We start from the raw sequence: 18,692 nt of genomic DNA, 5'->3' as shown, positions 1-18,692 counted from the left end.
TGTGTGTGTGTGTGTGTGTGTGTGTGTGTGTGTGTGTGTGAGTGTGTGTGTGTATGTGTATGTGTATGTGTGTGTTGTACTCACCTAGTTGAGGTTGCAGGGGTCGAGTCCAAACTCCTGGCCCCGTCTCTTCACTGGTCGCTATTAGGTCACTCTCCCTGTACCGTGAGCTTTATCGTACCTCTGCTTAAAGCTATGTATGGATCCTGCCTCCACTACATCACTTCCCAAACTATTCCACTTCCTGACTAGTCTGTGGCTGAAGAAATACTTCCTAACATCCTTGTGGTTCATCTGTGTCTTCAACTTCCAACTGTGTCCACTTGTTGCTGTGTCCAATCTCTGGAACATCCTGTCTTTGTCTACCGTGTCAATTCCTCAGTATTTTGTATGTCGTTATCATGTTTCCCCTATCTCTCCTATCCTCCAGTGTCATCAGGTTGATTTCCCTTAACCTCTCCTTGTAGGACATACCTCTTAGCTCTGGGACTAGTCTTGTTGCAAACCTTTGCACTTTCTCTAGTTTCTGTACGTGCTTGGCTAGGTGTGGGTTCCAAACTGGTGCCGCATACTCCAATATAGGCCTAACATACACGGTGTACAGGGTCCTGAACGATTCCTTAATAAGATGTCGGAATGCTGTTCTGAGGTTTGCTAGGTGCCCATATGCTGCAGCCATTATTTAGTTGATGTGCGCTTCAGGAGACGTTCCTGGTGTCATACTCACCCCAAGATCTTTTTCCTTGAGTGAGGTTTGTAGTCTCTGGCCCCCCTAGACTGTACTCCGTCTGCGGTCTTCTTTGCCCTTCCCCAATCTTCATGACTTTGCTCTTGGTGGAATTGAACTCCAGGAGCCAATTGCTGGACCAGGTCTGCAGCCTGTCCAGATCCCTTTGTAGTTCTGCCTGGTCTTTGATCGAATGAATTGTTCTCATCAACTTCACGTCGTCTGCAAACAGGGACACCTCGGAGTCTATTCCTCCCATCATGTTCACAAATACCAGAAACAGCACTGGTCCTAGGACTGACCCCTGTGGGACCCCGCTGGTCACAGGTGCTCGCTCTGACACCTCGCCATGTACCATGACTCGCTGCTGTCTTCCTGACAAGTATTCCCTGATCCATTGTAGTGCCTTCCCTGTTATCCCTGCTTGGTCCTCCAGTTTTTGCACTAATCTCTTGTGTGGAACTGTGTCAAATGCCTTCTTACAGTCCAAGAAAATGCAATCCACCCACCCCTCTCTCTCTTGTCTTACTGCTGTCACCATGTCATAGAACTCCAGTAGGTTTGTGACACAGGATTTCCTGTCCCTGAAACCATGTTGGCTGCTGTTGATGAGATCATTCCTTTCTAGGTGTTCCACCACTCTTCTGATAATCTTCTCCATGACTTTGCATACTATACATGTCAGTGACACTGGTCTGTAGTTTAGTGCTTCATGTCTGTCTCCTTTTTTAAAGATTGGGACTACATTTGCTGTCTTCCATGCCTCAGGTAATCTCCCTGTTTCGATATTTGCATGTGTGTGTGTGTGTATTCACCTAGTGTGTGTGTGTGTGTGTGTGTGTGTGTGTGTGTGTGTGTGTGTACTCACCTATTTGTACTCACCTATTTGTGGTTGCAGGGGTCAAGTCATAGCTCCTGGCCCCACCTCTTCACTGATTGCTACTAGGTCCTCTCTCTCCCTGCTCCATGAGCTTTATCAAACCTCGCCTTAAAACTACGTATGGTTCCCGCCTCCACTACGTCACTTTCTAGGCTATTCCACGGCCTGACTACTCTATGACTGAAGAAATACTTCCCAACATCCCTTTGATTCATCTGAGTCTTCAACTTCCAATTGTGACCTCTTGTTTCTGTGTCCCATCTCTGGAACATCCTGTCTTTGTCCACCTTGTCTATTCCTCGCAGTATTTTATGTCGTTATCATGTCTCCCCTGACCCTCCTGTCCTCCAGTGTCGTCAGGCCGACACTGTGTGTGTGTGTGTGTGTGTGTGTGTGTGTGTGTGTGTGTGTGTGTGTGTGTGTGTGTGTGTGTGTGTGTGTGTGTGTGTGTGTGTGTGTGTGTGTGCATGCGTGCGTGCGTGCGCACGTACGTACGTACTATATATATATACAGTGGACCCCCGGTTAACGATATTTTTTCACTCGAGAAGTATGTTCAGGTGCCAGTACTGACCGAATTTGTTCCCATAAGAAATATTGTGAAGTAGATAAGTCCATTTCAGACCCCCAAACATACACGTACAAATGCACTTACATAAATACACTTACATAATTGGTCACATTCGGAGGTAATCGTTATGCGGGGGTCCACTGTATATATAGTTCTTGTTCGTTTTATTTCCGCTTATCTCCATTGGGAAGTGGAACAGAATTCTTCCTCCATAAGCCATGCGTGTCATAAGAGGCGACTAAAATGCTGGGAGCAAGGGGCTAGTAACCCCTTCTCCTGTATATAGTATTAAATTTAAAAAGAGAAACTTGCATTTTTCTTTTTGAGCCACCCTGCCTTGGTGGGATATGGCCAGTTTGTTGAAAGAAGAACTTTTAGTTTTGGTTTTGTTACTTATATCCAATACCACACTGTATATAGCCCTAATATTTTTCTCACTTAATTTCACAAACTCTGTGTCTGTTGTTTTAATATAATAAAAATATAATTATATTACAGTATATCATTATTATTTTATGATTATTATTATTATTACAGTATAGTTGAGATCATACTTATGGCATATTTAATCACTAACCCGTAAACGGTCCAAATGTATATATACGTTTTTTCAACATTTGAAAGTATGTAAAAAAAGTAGGTCTTCTTTTTGTTTTTTTACATTTGAAAATGTGTAAAAAAACTTTGATCTACTTTTTTTTTGTTATATTTGAAAATATGTAAAAAAAATGTAGATCTACTTTTGTAGCACTACACATGTGAATGTAGATCTGCTTGGACCATTTACGGGTTAATTATCATTATCTATGTGGAGGTTTTTAAATACTAATTTGTTATGATTCAGTACCATACAAGGAATTTTATTTTTTCTACAGAAAACTGTATCATTCTGAATTGAGTATGGGATGCCGGACACATGATACATAAAAAGAAAGAGAGAAACTTTTGCTACACAAAATGAGAAAAGAGATCCTCCCATGGGGAATGGTATTACTAACAGGAAGAGGAGCCAGTTTAGAGAAAACAACTCGGTAGCTGTCAGTTATCAAAATGGAAGATTCCCACCTTGATGCTGTTGAGGCAGAGGTGGTTATCTTGAAGGTAACCCTCTCACAAATGTTTTGTTTTGTTAATCTAACTTTTATAACCATAAAATGTGGATGGATATGTGTACTGCTCAAATGTGATAGGATGTGTGTACTACACTATCCCCCTTTCCCTCATACCCTCCCTTCCATTCTTAAAAAATACTGCATACAGTAATGGTACAGAATGTACCATAATGTTTTCTAAATATTCATCTCAAATTTATGGGTAGTTGGGAATCATTCCATCAACAGTATTGTGACTTATTCTTCTGTATAAACATATTACATATAAAACCTTTATACTATTATATAGATAATATTGTGTGACAAATTGTAGATACTATGGATGGTGTTGGGGAGAAATAGGAAGTTGTCATGTAAAATAAAATTCACAATACCGTGATGGAATAGTTCACAAATAGAGAGGAAACTTTATGAGATGTTTTTATCTATTATAGGCCAGTATGAAGTTACGTAACTGGATAATAGTGCAGGACGGATCAAAATTTCATCTTAGTTTTTCTATGTATGTGCTATTGTGAATCAGTTATGTTTTCCTATGTCCTTGTTGGTTATGCTGTGGTAGGCATGAGTTTTGCTTCTCTATCAGAATTTGTTTTGTCATAGTGCTGGTTTCCAGTTCTGTTAACTTGTAGTTGCACTTGGTAACAACCTAGCTGACAGATAATAAAAAAAGAACCCTGGCCTTAAGTCACGCTGCAAAGAGGTCTGAAAATTGTCTATAGGTGATCTACTGGTTTAAGGCTATTCAGAGATATATATTATTAATAATGGTTGGGAAAGATTGATTATGAGTGATAATACGAGAGTATTTTAGATATGGTTTTGTGTACAAAAAGTAGTTAATGTTACAGATGAATAACTAATAGATAACTTGATTTCAGAGTGCATACAATGAACAATTTTTTGATTTGAGAAAAAATGATCCATGGAAAGTATCTCGACCACCGGAGGTACAAATCATTCTTGGCCCCAACCATTCTGAGGGAGGCAGACTTCACTCGCATGTCAATGTTGTCTTGAAAATAAAAACATCTGAGAAATATCCACATAAGTAAGCCTGTCTTTCATAAATGTTTTTTTTTCCAACAATAAGTATTGTGTGTACAGTAGTATAATGATAGCAAGTAGGTCATATTGTTTTAGTATAATGTATTTTATATTATACAGTACTTTACTGTATTCAAGTGTTTTGGGTGAATTGCATAGAAAACTGGATAATAATAATAATAATAATAATAATAATAATAATAATAATAATAATATGTCAACAAATGAGGTGAACCACAGAATAAATGAGGAGAAAAAAGGTGGGCAGTGGGCTAAGGTATCTGTGGAAAGAAAGAAGTTTATATATGGAGGCAAATAAAGGAATGTACCAAAGTACAGTACAGTGGACCCCCGCATAACGATGGCATCACATAGCGATTTTTCCGCATACCGATTACTTTTATCGCAAAATTTTTGCCGCGCATACCGATTAAAAACCCGCTTACCGATTTTCGTCCGAGACGCGTCCAATGTGCCCTCAGCCAGCCTCACATGTGCCGGCCGTCCCATTGTTTACCAGCCAGCCTCCGCGGTAACATCCAAGCATACACTCGGAATATTTCGTATTATTACAGTGTTTTCGGTGCTGTTTCTGGAAAATAAGTGACCATGGGCCCCAAGAAAGCTTCTAGTGCCAACCCTGTGGTAAAAAGGGTGAGAATTAGTATGGAAATTAAGAAAGATTTTGAAGGGTTTGGGGCTAACCCTGAGAAGCCTATGCCAGTTGTGGAATCCATTGTGCCTACTTCAAAGATTAAGGAAATGTGTGCACAGTGGGTTGAACTGCAAACCTTTATAGATGAAAATCACCCTGACACAGCTGTTGCAAGCCGTGCTGGTGACTATTTCAATGACAATGTTGTGGCCCATTTTAGACAAATCGTAAAGGAACGGGAGGTACAGAGCTCTATGGACAGATTTGTTGTGCGACAGAGGTCCAGTGACTCTCAAGCTGGTCCTAGTGGCATTAAAAGAAGAAGGGAAGTAACCCCGGAAAAGGACTTGCTACCTCAAGTCGTAATGGAAGGGGATTCCCCTTCTAAACAGTAAGAAGATAATGCTCTCCCCTCCTCCCATCCCATCAATCATCACCAGATCTTCAATAAAAGTAAGTGTCATTTAATTGTGCATGCCTTTTTCAGTTTGTGTGTATTAAAATTAACATTTCATGTGGTAAAAAAAAATTTTTTTCATACTTTTGGGCGTCTTGCACGGATTAATTTGATTTCCATTATTTCTTATGGGGAAAATTCATTCGCATAACGATTATTTCGCATAACGATGAGCCCTCTTGCACGGATTAAAATCGTTAACCGGGGGTCCACTGTATAGTGGTATCAACACTTACATATGGATGTGAGGCAAGTTTTTAATGTTGCAGCAATAAGGAGGCTAGAGGCAGTGGAGATCATATTGGAAAGCAATAAATATCATAGAGATAATTCAGAGCATAGATGTTAAAAGGCAATGTGGGGTGACTAAGGCAAGTGGTTTGGCATGTAGAGAGGATAGACAGGGATTGGCAAAGAGGGTGTATAAATCTGGGATGGAAGATAGAAGGAAAAGGGGTCATCCCAGGAGAGTTGGAGGGAGAGGGTACAAGAGGCTTTGAGTCTTAGGGGCTTGAGCATTCACCCGGTTTGTGCGAGTGTGTTAGAAAGGAGTGAATGGAGATAAGTGGATTTTAATGGATGTGCTGTTGTAGTGTGAGCAGGGTAATTTTTATGAAGGGATTCAAGGTAAATCAGTTAGCTGGTCTTGAGTCCTAGAGTTGGGAGAGGCATTGACTACACTCTGAAGAATGGGTGGGGATGTTGCAACCAGAGGGGTAATCTGATCATGATGTCAGCACACTTGTAAAGACAGCAATTGAATGTTGATGAATTTGTTTTCATCTTTGAATCACCCTACCTTAGCGGGAGATGGGCACTGAATTAAAAAAACAATAATAATACTTAGGAATTTTGTTATTTTTGAGTGCCTGTTTATCCAAGAAATTCACAAACACTCACGCATCAAGGTTCATTATATTTAAAACTTCTGAAGAATTACATATGGTGCCCTGTGGCCTGGTGGCAAAAGCTCTCACCTCACACGGTGAGAGTCCGGGTTCAATTTCCAGCAAAGGGGGTGGAAACATTGGGTGTATTTCCTTACACCAGTTGTCCATGTTCACCCATCAGTAATAATGGGTGCCTGGGTGTTAGTCAACTGGTGTAGGTTGCATCCTGGGACAAAACTGACCTAACTTGCCTGAAATACTCTGCATAACAAGCAGCTTTCTATGTAGTAGTACATATGTCATTGATGTCAGCTAGGCCTGTATACTTTGCACATGTACTTGTAGAAATAAAGATATTGTTATTATGAGGTACATTGCATGTTATCAGTCCAGAGATAATGTTCCTTGATGCAGGTTCCTTTACTGTAGATAAACCATGAAACCTGGAACTGTGAGGAAAACTGTTTATATTGTTCATACTGTATTTTTTTTTTTTAAATATTTTTTATCTTGTATGATGGTACTGTATGTCTTTTGCATATTGTTCCCAGGGTGACTTTATACTGAGTAAATGAAAAAGACTTTAGTGCTTAAATAACTCAATTTATCCAAACAGGTTTTGTGATCTGGTTCTTTCTTTCTTTCTTCTGTTATTGTACCACTTGAAGCCTTTGTCTTGTGTATTCCTTGCTCCACTTAAAAAATGTCAGTGAGGTTCTCTTGATGCAAGGAATTGGATCTGTCTTCCCCATCCTTGGATTAGATCTGACTGCCTCCCTTCTCCATGTGCTCTATAACGCCTATAGATTTAACATCTCTCTAACACGGTCACACATGCGTGAGCATGTTAGATAGGAGCAAGTGGAGATGAATGGTTTTTATGATATGACATGCTGTTGGAGTGTTAGCAGGGTAACATTTATGAAACTGGCAAGCTGGACTTGAGTCCTGGAGGTGAGAAGCACAGTGCCTGCACTCTTAAGGAGGGGTGTTGATGTTGCAGTCTGTTTTTAACTGTAGTGTAGGTGCACCTCTGGCATGACAGTGATGGAGTGAATCATGATGATGAAAGTGTCTCTTCTTTTTTGGGTCACCCTGCCTTGGTGGGAAATGGCTGATGTGTTAATATAAAGAAAAATAATAGTGGTAAGTTATTAAATGCTGTAAAGAGTTTTTATGAAGATAGTGAGGCTCAGGTTAGAGTGTGTAGAAGAGAGGGAGACTACTTCCCGGTAAAAGTAGGTCTTAGACAGGGATGTGTAATGTCACCATGGTTGTTTAATATATTTATAGATGGGGTTGTAAAAGAAGTAAATGCTAGGGCATTCGGGAGAGGGGTGGGATTAAATTATGGGGAATCAAATGTAAAATGGGAATTGACACAGTTGCTTTTTGCTGATGATATTGTGCTTATGGGAGATTCTAAAGAAAAATTGCAAAGGTTAGTGGACGAGTTTGGGAGTGTGTGTAAAGGTGGAAAGTCGAAAGTGAACATAGAAAAGAGTAAGGTGATGAGGGTATCAAATGATTTAGATAAAGAAAAATTGGATATCAAATTGGGGAAGAGGTGCATGGAAGAAGTGAATGTTTTCAGATACTTGGGAGGTTGACGTGTCAGTGGATGGATATATGAAGGATGAGGTTAATCATAAAATTGATGAGGGAAAAAAGGTGAGTGGTGCATTGAGGTATATGTGGAGACAAAAAATGTTATCTATGGAGGCAAAGAAGGGAATGTATGAAAGTATAGTAGTACCAACACTCTTATGTGGGTGTGAAGCTTGGATTGTGAATGCAGCAGCGAGGAAGCGGTTGGAGGCAGTGGAGATGTCCTAAGGGCAATGTGTGGTGTAAATATTATGCAGAAAATTTGGAGTGTGTAAATTAGGAGAAGGTGTGGAGTTAATAAAAGTATTAGTCAGAGGGCTGAAGAGGGGTTGTTGAGGTGGTTTGGTCATTTAGAGAGAATGGATCAAAGTAGAATGACATGGAGAGCGTTTAACCCTTTCAGGGTTTCGGACATACTTGTATGGCTTACGCACCAGGGTTTTGACGTACTAGTATGCCTAAATTCTAGCGCCCTCAAATCTAGTGAGAGAAAGCTGGTAGGCCTACATATGAAAGAATGGGTCTATGTGGTCAGTGTGCACAGTATAAAAAAATCCTGCAGCACACAGTGCGTGATGAGAAAAAAAAACTTTGACCGTGTTTTTGGATTAAAACAGCGACTTTGCACTGTATTTTTGTAGGTATTTATTGTTGTATTCTAGTTTTCCTGGTCTCATTTTATAGAATGGAAGACATATTACAGAAACTGAGATGATTTTGACTGGTTTTACTATGAAAAGTACCTTGAAATTGAGCTCAAAGTAGCAGAAATGTTTGATTTTTACCAAAGTTCAAAAGTAAGCAAATCATGCTACACGTCCAATACATGTCAACTGGTGAGTCTAATATTCTTTCACAAGTGCGCTGATATTATTTATACCATTTCTACACTAATGCAGTAGTCTGCATAACAGTAAATCTTCTATTTTTTTGTGAGAATAAAAATTCAAAGTGGAAAGCAAAAGAATGTAAGAGGGGCATGGAGACGTGGCTAATGAACAGAGGAAATGTTATTTTAGTGCCAGAAATGTCTTTCTTTTTTATTCTGGACCCTATTCAGAAATTGGCATCTTTTGAAATTTGTGTGAAATTGGCAAAATTGCTAAATTCTGACCACTTTATTGGATAGCTGAAATCGGTAAATGGGTGGTTTCTTGTACTCATTCGATAGAAAAAATGGAGTTCTAGCGAAATAGTTATGATTTTTGTCGACAAGTATTCTGGAATTGGCCGAAAATAGGGCTCAAAGTGGGCAAAATCGCCGATGCGTAAACATCATTGAGACCGCTAAATTCGTGAGAACATAATTCCCTAAGTTTTCCATCAAATTTCATACTTTTGGTGTCATTATGATTGGGAAAAGATTCTCTATCTTTTCATAAGAAAAATGTTTCTTTTTTTTTTTTTTTTGAAAATTTGGCGACCCTGAGAACAAGTCTCGGAGAGGGCCTGGTGACCCTGAAAGGGTTAAATCTGTAGGGGAAGGAAGACGGGGTAGGGGTCATACTCGAAAAGGTGGGAAAGAAGGGGTAAGGGAGGTTTTGTGGGCGAGGGGCTTGGACTTCCAGCAGGCGTGCGTGAGCGTGTTCGATAGGAGTGAATGGAGACGAATGGTATTTGGGACCTGACGAGCTGTTGGAGTGTGAGCAGGGTAATATTTAGTGAAGGGATTCAGGGAAACCGGTTATTTTTATATAGCCGGAGTTGAGTCCTGGAAATGGGAAGTACAATGCCTGCACTCTAAAGGAGGGGTTCGGGATATTGGCAGTTTGGCGGGATATGTTGTGTATCTTTATACGTATATGCTTCTAAACTGTTGTGTTCTGAGCACCTCTGCAAAAACAGTGATTATGTGTGAGTGAGGTGGAAGTGTTGAATGATGATGAAAGTATTTTCTTTTTGGGGATTTTCTTTCTTTTTGGGTCACCCTGCCTCGGTGGGAGACGGCCGACTTGTTAAAAAAAAAAATAATAATACAGTGGACCCCCGGTTAACGATATTTTTTCACTCCAGAAGTATGTTCAGGTGCCAGTACTGACCGAATTTGTTCCCATAAGGAATATTGTGAAGTAGATTAGTCCATTTCAGACCCCCAAACATACACGTACAAACGCACTTACATAAATACACTTACATAATTGGCCGCATTCGGAGGTGATCGTTATGCGGGGGTCCACTGTAATACATGTATTAATAATGATGAGGGCAATCTGATTGTGATGTTAGCACACTTCTGAAAAGATGACAGCTGAGCAAAAGTTGGAGAACGTTTTCTTCTTTGGGTCACCCTGCCTTTGTGGGAGATGGCTTTTAAGTTAAAAAAAAAAAAAAAGCTTTAACACATCAGCCATCTTCCACAGAGGCAGGGTGACCCAAAACGAAAGAAACATTTTTGCATCATTTGACACTTTCACCATCATTCAACAGTGTCATTGACACATAATCAGTCTATGTAGAGGCACTCAGATATATCAGTTTAGATGTCACTGCAAACAGCCAATATCCCAAACCCCTCCTTTAAAGTGCAGGCATTGTACTTCCCACCTCCAGGACTCAAGTCCAGCTCACCGGTTTCCCTGAATCCCCTCAAAAAATATTACTCTGCTCACACTCCAACAGCTCGTCTAAAACCAAAAACCATTTGTCTCCATCCACTCATATCTGACATGCTCACACATGTCTGCTGTATGTCCAAGCCTCCTTTTTATGATATTCATTGCTTATAGAGAATGAACTCAACTACACTATCCCATCAAAATGAAAGAAAACACTATAAGAATAATAACTATTGAGAAATTAGAAGGAAACCTAGAGGAGTGTGTATACATAGCCACATGTTGCAAGTATATGGAATAGGTGGTAAGTTACTAAATTCTGTAAAGAGTTTTTATGAGGATAGTGAGGCTCAGGTTAGGGTGTGTAGAAGAGAGGGAGACTACTTCCTGGTAAAAGTAGGTCTTAGACTGGGATGTGTAATGTCACCATGGCTGTTTAATATATTTATAGATGGGGTTGTAAAAGAAGTAAATGCTAGGGTATTCGGGAGAGGGGTGAGATTCAATTATGGGGAATCAAATACAAAATGGGAATTGACACAGTTACTTTTTGCTGATGATACTGTGCTTATGGGAGATTCTAAAGAAAAATTTCAAAGGTTAGTGGACGAGTTTGGGAGTGTGTGTAAAAGTATAAAGTTGAAAGTGAACATAGAAAAGAGTAAGGTGATGAGGGTATCAAATGATTTAGATAAAGAAAAATTGGATATCAAATTGGGGAGGAGGAGTATGGAAGAAGTGAATGTTTTCAGATATTTGGGAGTTGACGTGTCGGCGGATGGATTTATGAGGGATGAGATTAATCATAGAATTGATGAGGGAAAACAGGTGAGTGATGCATTGAGGTATATGTGGATACAAAAAAACGTTATCTATGGAGGTAAAGAAGGGAAGGTATGAAAGTATAATAGTACCAACACTCTTATATGTGTGTGAAGCATGGGTTGTAAATGCTGCTGCGAGGAGGCAGTTGGAGGCAGTGGAGATGTCCTGTCTAAGGGCAATGTGTGATGTAAATATTATGCAGAAAATTCGGAGTGTGGAAATTAGGAGATGGTGTGGAGTTAAAAAAAAGTATTAGTCAGAGGTTTGAAGAGGGGTTGTTGAGGTGGTTTGATCATTTAGAGAGAATGGATCAAAGAATGACATGGAGAGTGTATAAATCTGTAGGGGAAGGAAGGTGGGGTAGGGGTCGTCCTCGAAAAGGTTGGAAGGAAGGGGTAAAGGAGGTTTTGTGGGCGAGGGGCTTGGACTTCCAGCAAGCGTGCGTGAGCGTGTTCGATAGGAGTAAATGGAGACGAATGGTATTTGGGACCTGATGAGCTGTTGGAGTGTGAGCAGGGTAATATTTAGTGAAGGGATTCAGGGAAACCGGTTATTTTTATATAGCCGGACTTGAGTCCTGGAAATGGGAAGTACAATGCCTGAATTCTAAAGGAGGGGTTCGGGATATTGGCCGTTTGGAGGGATATGTTGTGCATCTTTATATGTATATGCTTCTAAACTATTGTACTCTGGGCACCTTTGCAAAAACAGTGATTATGTGTGAGTGAGGTGAAGGTGTTGAATGATGATGAAAGTATTTTCTTTTTGGGATTTTCTTTCTTTTTGGGTCACCCTGCCTTGGTGGGAGACGGCAGACTTGTTAAAAAAAAAAAAAAGTGCAACTTGCACACAAAACCTCTTTTATCCTCTCCCTCCATCTTTTCCTAGGATGACCCCCTACCCCTTCCCCCCACTACAGATTTATCCACTCTCGATGTCATCCTATTTTGCTCCATCCTTTCTAAATAACCAAACCACCTTAACAACCCCTCTTCAGCCCTCTGAATAATACTTTTAGTAACTCCACACCTCCTTATTTCCACACTACAAATTCTCTGCTGAATGTTTACACCACACATTGCCCTTAGATATGACACCTCCACTCTCTCCAGCCTCCTCCTTCCTGCAGTATTTACAATCCATGCTTCACATCCATATAAGTGTTGGTACCACTATACTCTCATACATTCCCTTCTTTGCCTCCATGGATAGTAATAATGGATAACAATAATAATATTGTAATGTAATAAAGCCTCTCCTCACTTATCAATGTACTCATTTACCAATGACTTGGACTTACAACGGGCTCTCTGACAGGTATGCATATCTAAATATTAGAGCTGATTTCCTCTGTTCTGTTTAATACCATATACAGTACACTACTGTATAAACATTTAAAAATATACCTGAAATGTTATAAATGGTGCAAAAGTGACATTAAAACAATATCAAAGATGGTTGACACAAACCCACTACCATTAACCCTTTGACTGTCGCGGCCGTATATATACGTCTTACGTCCTGGTGTCGCAAAATTTAAAAAAAAAAAAAAAAAAAATTTTTCTTATGAAATGATAGAGAATCTTTTCCCGATTGTAATGACACCAAAAAAAACGAAATTTGATGGAAAACTGATGGAATTATGCTCTCGCGAAGTTAGCGACCTCGGCGCCGTTTACAAATCGGCGATTTCGCCTGCTTTGAGCCCTATTTTTGGCTAATTCCATTGTTCCAGTCGCCCAAACTCATAGCTATTTCTTTAGAACTCCATTTTTTCTATCGATTGAGTACAAGAAACTGCCCATTTACCGATTTCAACTACCTAATAATGTGGTCAGAAATTTGCAATTTGGCCAATTTTACGAAAACTAAAAAATATGACAATTTCAAAATAAGGTCCAGAATGAACAATGCAGACATTCCTGGCTCTAAAATAACATTTTCTTTGCTCGTCAGTCGTGTTTCCAGGCCCCTCTGATATTACTCTTGCTTTCTATTTTGAATTTTTATTCAAACAAAAAATTGAAGACTTACTATTATGCAGACTACTGCAATACTGTAATAATTGTATAAATAACATCAACCCATTCATGACTGCATATTAGAATGGCTAGTTGGACATTTACTGGAAAATGGCATCATTTGCTTACTTTTGAACATTGGCAAAAATCAAACATTTCCCCTACTTTGAGCTCCATTTCTAGGTTCTTTTTATAGTAAAATCAATCAAAATCATCTCTATTTCTATAATATGTCTTCCATTCTATCAAATGAGACCAAGAAAACGAGAATACAACCATAAATACTATACGAAAATAGACCACAAAGTCGGCATTTTAATTAAAAAAAAACGGTCGGAGTTTTTTTTTCTCATTATGCACTGCGTGCTCCAGGATTTTTTTTATATGGTGCACACTGACCACACAGACCCATTCTCTCACATGTAGGCCTACCAGCTTTCTCCTGCTTGATTTGAAGCCGCTAGAATTTATGAGTATATATACGTCAAACACGGTACCTCGAAGACGTATATATACGGCCGCGACAGTCAAAGGGTTAAAGTATGCCCCTCACTTAGCAGCAAATTTGTTTATCGACGTGGTCATAGGAATGGAACTCTGTCGTTAAGTGAGGAGAGGCTGTAATAATATTCTAACTTCCTTACATGCTCTAATACTTTCCTTTCTCCATAATCCAGATTCCTTGACTTTCTCTTACTTTTTCAACCATCATTATCTTACCTTCTGTTACTTGGTGTACCAACAAGATTACATTTATCACTTATAACACTGCAAGACTTCAGGTGTGAATTTCAGTGTCATTGATGGAAAACAGGCACACACTGCAAAATGAGAATTTATTTGGACAAAATTTCACACTGTGTAGAGCTTTATCATGACATGATAACATTATATAAGTATACTGAGCAAACGTTGTTCCAGTAAAAGCTTTTTCTACAATATATATCTTCTCTTTGTTATTAAAGAATAAAAAGGCACAATACATGATTGGAACAATATGCAAATAACCCGCACATAGAAGAATGAAACTTATGATGACGTTTCACTCCAACTCAGACAATTTGTATTCATCTTCATTCTTTTTCCATATTATGGTACCCAACTCACTGTCTTTACTAAGAAAATGGTACCAGTAAATATAATTGAGGACCTTCTGTTTCTTATGTAAATTCTCCAAGTGATATATGCAATAGAAAGTTATATTTTATGCCTGTGGGAAAAAAGTTTTTTGGTAAGTAAATAAAAAGTAACGCAGCATAGCCTACCTTAGAATTTAACTCCTAATATAGGTATAGGTTAAGTTAGGTTTGTTTTTATGGAGGCCAAAAAGCCTTTTTCCCATTGGTCCAAAATAAAACTGTACAGTCAAACCTCGGTTTTCGTAAGCTCTCTTTTTTTGTATGCCCTAGTTTTCATACAATTTGGTTTTCGATGACTTTTTTCGTCGAAATTTTGTCCCAGTTTTTGTACACCCGCTCTGTTTTCATACAGTTGAAAATGGTCCGTACCAAACTCGTCCGCCTGCTTGTGTGACTTGGCCACTCACTTCCCGGAATCGAGCACCCAAACAAAGCATCCCATTCATTCGTGACTCAGCCTGCCTTTGTTTCTCGTTGAGTGAGCATCACCCTGTGTGTTTATCTGAAACATTTTGTAATAATCCATTGCTTTTTGTGCGTGTTCATTGAGCGTGACTGCTAAATAAGCCACCATGGGGCCAAAGAAAGTTCTGAGTGCCAGCCCTTTGATAAAGAAGAGGAGAAACACGATAGAATTCAAGAAAGAACTCGTAGCAAAGTATGAAAGTGGTGTAGGCATAGCTGATCTTGTCAGGATGTATGGGAAGTCTGCATCAACAATCAGTTCCATCCTGGTGAGAAAAAAAGAAATCAAGGAAGTTGATGTTGCGAAAGGGGTAAATATCCTTACGAAACAGAGATCGCAAACAATCGAAGATGTTGAGAAGTTGTTGTTGGTGTGGATCAACAAAAAACAGTTAGTGTTTTGGAGGCGATAATTTGTGAAAATGCAAGGCAGTTGCATGTGGATCTCGCAAAGAAAATGCCTAGAACGAGTGCTGCTGTTAGTGAATTTAAGGCCAGTAGAGGCTGGTTTGACAAATTCAAGAAGTAAACTGGCATACACAGTGTGGTAAGGCATGGTGAGACTGCAAGTTTGGACGAACGTGGGGCCGAAGAATTCACTGATGAATTCAAGGAGTATGTAGAGGCTGAAGGATTCCTCCCCCAACAAGTCTTCAGTTGTGATGAAAAAGGCCTTTTTTTTGGGAAGAAAATGCCAAAGAGGACCTACATCATGCAGGAGGAAAAGGCACAGCCAGGACACAAGCCTATGAAGGATAGGCTAACTCTTTTTTTCTGTGGTAACACTAGTGGGGATTTCAAAGTGAAGCCTTTACTGGTGTATCACTCTGAAAATCCCCGAGTGTTCAAGAAAAACAATGTCATCAAGACTAAATTGTGTGTGATGTGAAAAGCTAACAATAAGGCATGGGTCACAAGGCAAATTTTCATTGAGTGGGTCAATGAAGTGTTTGGCCCGAGTGTGAAGAAATACAGTGGAACCTCAAAAATCGAACTGCTCCCAACACAACCAATTATGTAAGTGTATTTTTGTAAGTGCTTTTATAAGTGCATTTTTGAGGGTCTGAAATGGACTAATCTAATTTACATTATTCCTGATGGGAATAAATTCATTCGGTAAAGGCACTCGAACAGCCTTCTGGACCGAAGAAAGTTCGATATTTGAGGTTCCACTGTACCTCCTAGAAAATCAATTGCCATTTAAGTGTCTCCTGGTAATAGACAATGCTCCTGCTCATCCTCCATGCTTGGAAGACCAATTGTTTGAGGAGTTTAGTTTCATCACAGTGAAGTTCTTGCCCCCTAATACCACTCCTCTCATCCAGCCCATGGACCAGCAGGTCATTTCAAACTTCAAAAAACTCTACACCAAAGCACTGTTTCCAAGGGGCTTTGAAGTGACCTCGGACACTGAATTGACCCTAAGAGAGTTCTGGAGGAATCACTTCAGTATCCTCAATTGCATAAGCCTTATAGATAAGGCTTGGCAGGAAGTGACTTCCAGGATGATGAACTCTGCTTGGAGAAAATTGTGGCCAGAATGAGTCCTCAAGAAGGATTTTGAAGGGTTTGAGGCTGACCCTGACGACCATATGCCTGTTGTGGAATCTATTGTGTCTTTGGGGAAGTCCATGGGGTTGGATGTGAGTGGCCAGGATGTGGAAGAGTTGGTGGATGACCACAGGGAAGAGCTAACCACTGAAGTGCTGCAAGACCTTCAACTGGAACAACAACAGACCGCAGCTGAGGAAATTGCTTCAGAGGAGGAGGAAGAGAGAGGGGAGAATGTGCCGCCTTCACTGATTAAGGACATGTGTGCAAAGTGGAATGAGTTGCAAAGTTTTGTGAAGAAATATCACCCTAACAAAGCTGTTGCAAGCCGTGTCTGCAACATGTTCAATGACAATGCCTCGTCCCATTTTAGGCAGATCTTAAAGAGACGCCAGAAACAGACCTCTCTGGACAGATTTTTTGTGCGACAGTGTTCCAGTGACTCTCAAGCTGGTCCTAGTGCCAGTAAAATCAAAGAAAGGAAGTAACCCCAGATAGGGCCTTGATACCTGAATTTCTTATGGACAGGGATTCCCCTTCCAAATAATAACCTCTTCTCGCCATCTTCCATACACCAACAAGAGTCTTCAGTAAAGGTAAAAGTGATGTTAAATATTCATTTATCCATTTCATTAGTCATTTATGTTTATTTCTCATTGTTTTCTGTATGCAGAACTATAGTTATTCTCTATACAGTGGACCCCCGAGTTTCGTCGGCATCGACTTTCGTGAAATCCGACTTTCGGCAAGTTTTTTCAGCAAAATTTAGCCTTGCGATTCGTGATTGGACTCGTGATTTGGTGACCATCCGGTACCCTTCCGCCCGTCACCGTGCACACAAAGCAGTCTCCCGCACCATTCACACTCAGTGTGTCATTGTTTACCAGCACGTGACCATCACCCTGTGGGTTCATACAATACATTTCATAATAATCCATTGTTTTTTGTGCTTTCAACTGCTAAATAAGTCACCATGGGCCCAAGGAAAGCTAGTGCAAGCCCTTTGGTAAAGAAAGTGAAGAACACAATCAAATTCAAGAAGGAAATCAAGAGAGGAATTTTGAAGGGTTTGGGGCTGACCCTAAGGAGCTTATGCCAGTTGTGGAATCTATTGTGGCATTGGGGAAGGCCCTGGGGTTGGAGGTGAGTGGCAAGGATGTGGAAGAGTTGGTGGAGGACCACAGGGAAGAGCTAACCACTGAAGAGCTGCAAGAGCTTCATCTGCAACAGCAAGAGATCACAGCTCAGGAAATTGCTGCAGAGGAGGAGGAAGAGAGATGGAGGAAGGTGCCTTCTTCAAAGATTAAGGACATCTCTGCAAAGTGGACTGAAGTGCAAACATTTATGGATGAACTTCACCCTAACAAAGCTGTTCCAGGCCGTATTGGTAACATGTGCAATGACATTGTTGTGTCCCACTTCAGACAAATCTTAAAGAAACGCCAGAAACAGAGCTCTCTGGACAGATATTTTGTGCGACAGGGGTCCAGTGACTCTCAAGTTGTTCTCAGTGTCTTCAAAAAACAAAGAAGGGAAGTAACCCCAGATAAGGACTTGGTACCTGAAGTCCTAATGGAAGGAGATTCTCCTTCCAAACAATAGTGTATACCTTTCTCCTATCCCCTCCCATCTTCCATCCACCCAGAAGTCTTCAGTAAAGGTAAGTGTAATGTTATTATTATTTTATATATGTATGTACTTGATTTCTCATTGTTTTCAGTGTGTAAATCTTTATTTAATTTGAAAAAAATTATTTTAGTTTAATATTCTTGGGTGTCTGGAACGGATTAATTTTATTTCGATTATTTCTTATGGGGAAAATGGTTTCGCCATTCGGCAGACTCTCTGGAACAGATTAATCACGAAACTCCGGGGGGGGGGGGGGGGTTCCACTGTACATGTAAAATGTATTTTTTGTTAATATTTTTGGGTGTCTGGAAAGGATAAATTGGATTTACATTATTTCTTATGGGAAATATTGCTTCAGTTTTCATACGATTCGGTTTTTGTCAGACTTTTTTGAACGGATTAACCACGAAAACCAAGGTTCCACTGTATCCATTACATAGACCAATGAATAGTGAAGAATTTAAATAATCTCTCACAAAGCTCAAACAGAAGACACTCAGCTCCATATTTGCCAAGATAATTTGATTATATTGTATCTCACAAATTGTTTTCCTAGTTTA

At 39.9% G+C, this 18,692-nt stretch overlaps 1 protein-coding gene across 1 annotated transcript in view; it reads left to right on the top strand.

The window, feature by feature from the left end:
• Window positions 1-501: 501 nt before the first annotated feature.
• The window catches only part of Gcn2 (eukaryotic translation initiation factor 2 alpha kinase Gcn2), a 137,156-nt gene continuing 118,965 nt past the window's right edge, over window positions 502-18,692 (top strand). Inside the window, exons 1-3 of the mRNA XM_070083192.1 lie at window positions 502-1,495; window positions 3,054-3,279; window positions 4,172-4,341. Of these exons, the coding sequence (XP_069939293.1) occupies window positions 3,229-3,279; window positions 4,172-4,341 (221 nt within the window). The 5' untranslated portion in view covers window positions 502-1,495; window positions 3,054-3,228. The remainder of the gene's footprint in view (window positions 1,496-3,053; window positions 3,280-4,171; window positions 4,342-18,692) is intronic.

Source organism: Cherax quadricarinatus, chromosome 9 (assembly GCF_038502225.1).
Source record: "Cherax quadricarinatus isolate ZL_2023a chromosome 9, ASM3850222v1, whole genome shotgun sequence".
Taxonomy (NCBI): domain Eukaryota; kingdom Metazoa; phylum Arthropoda; class Malacostraca; order Decapoda; family Parastacidae; genus Cherax; species Cherax quadricarinatus.
The sequence above is the reverse complement of the archived record's forward strand: the minus strand, read 5'-3'. Positions and strand labels throughout refer to the sequence as shown.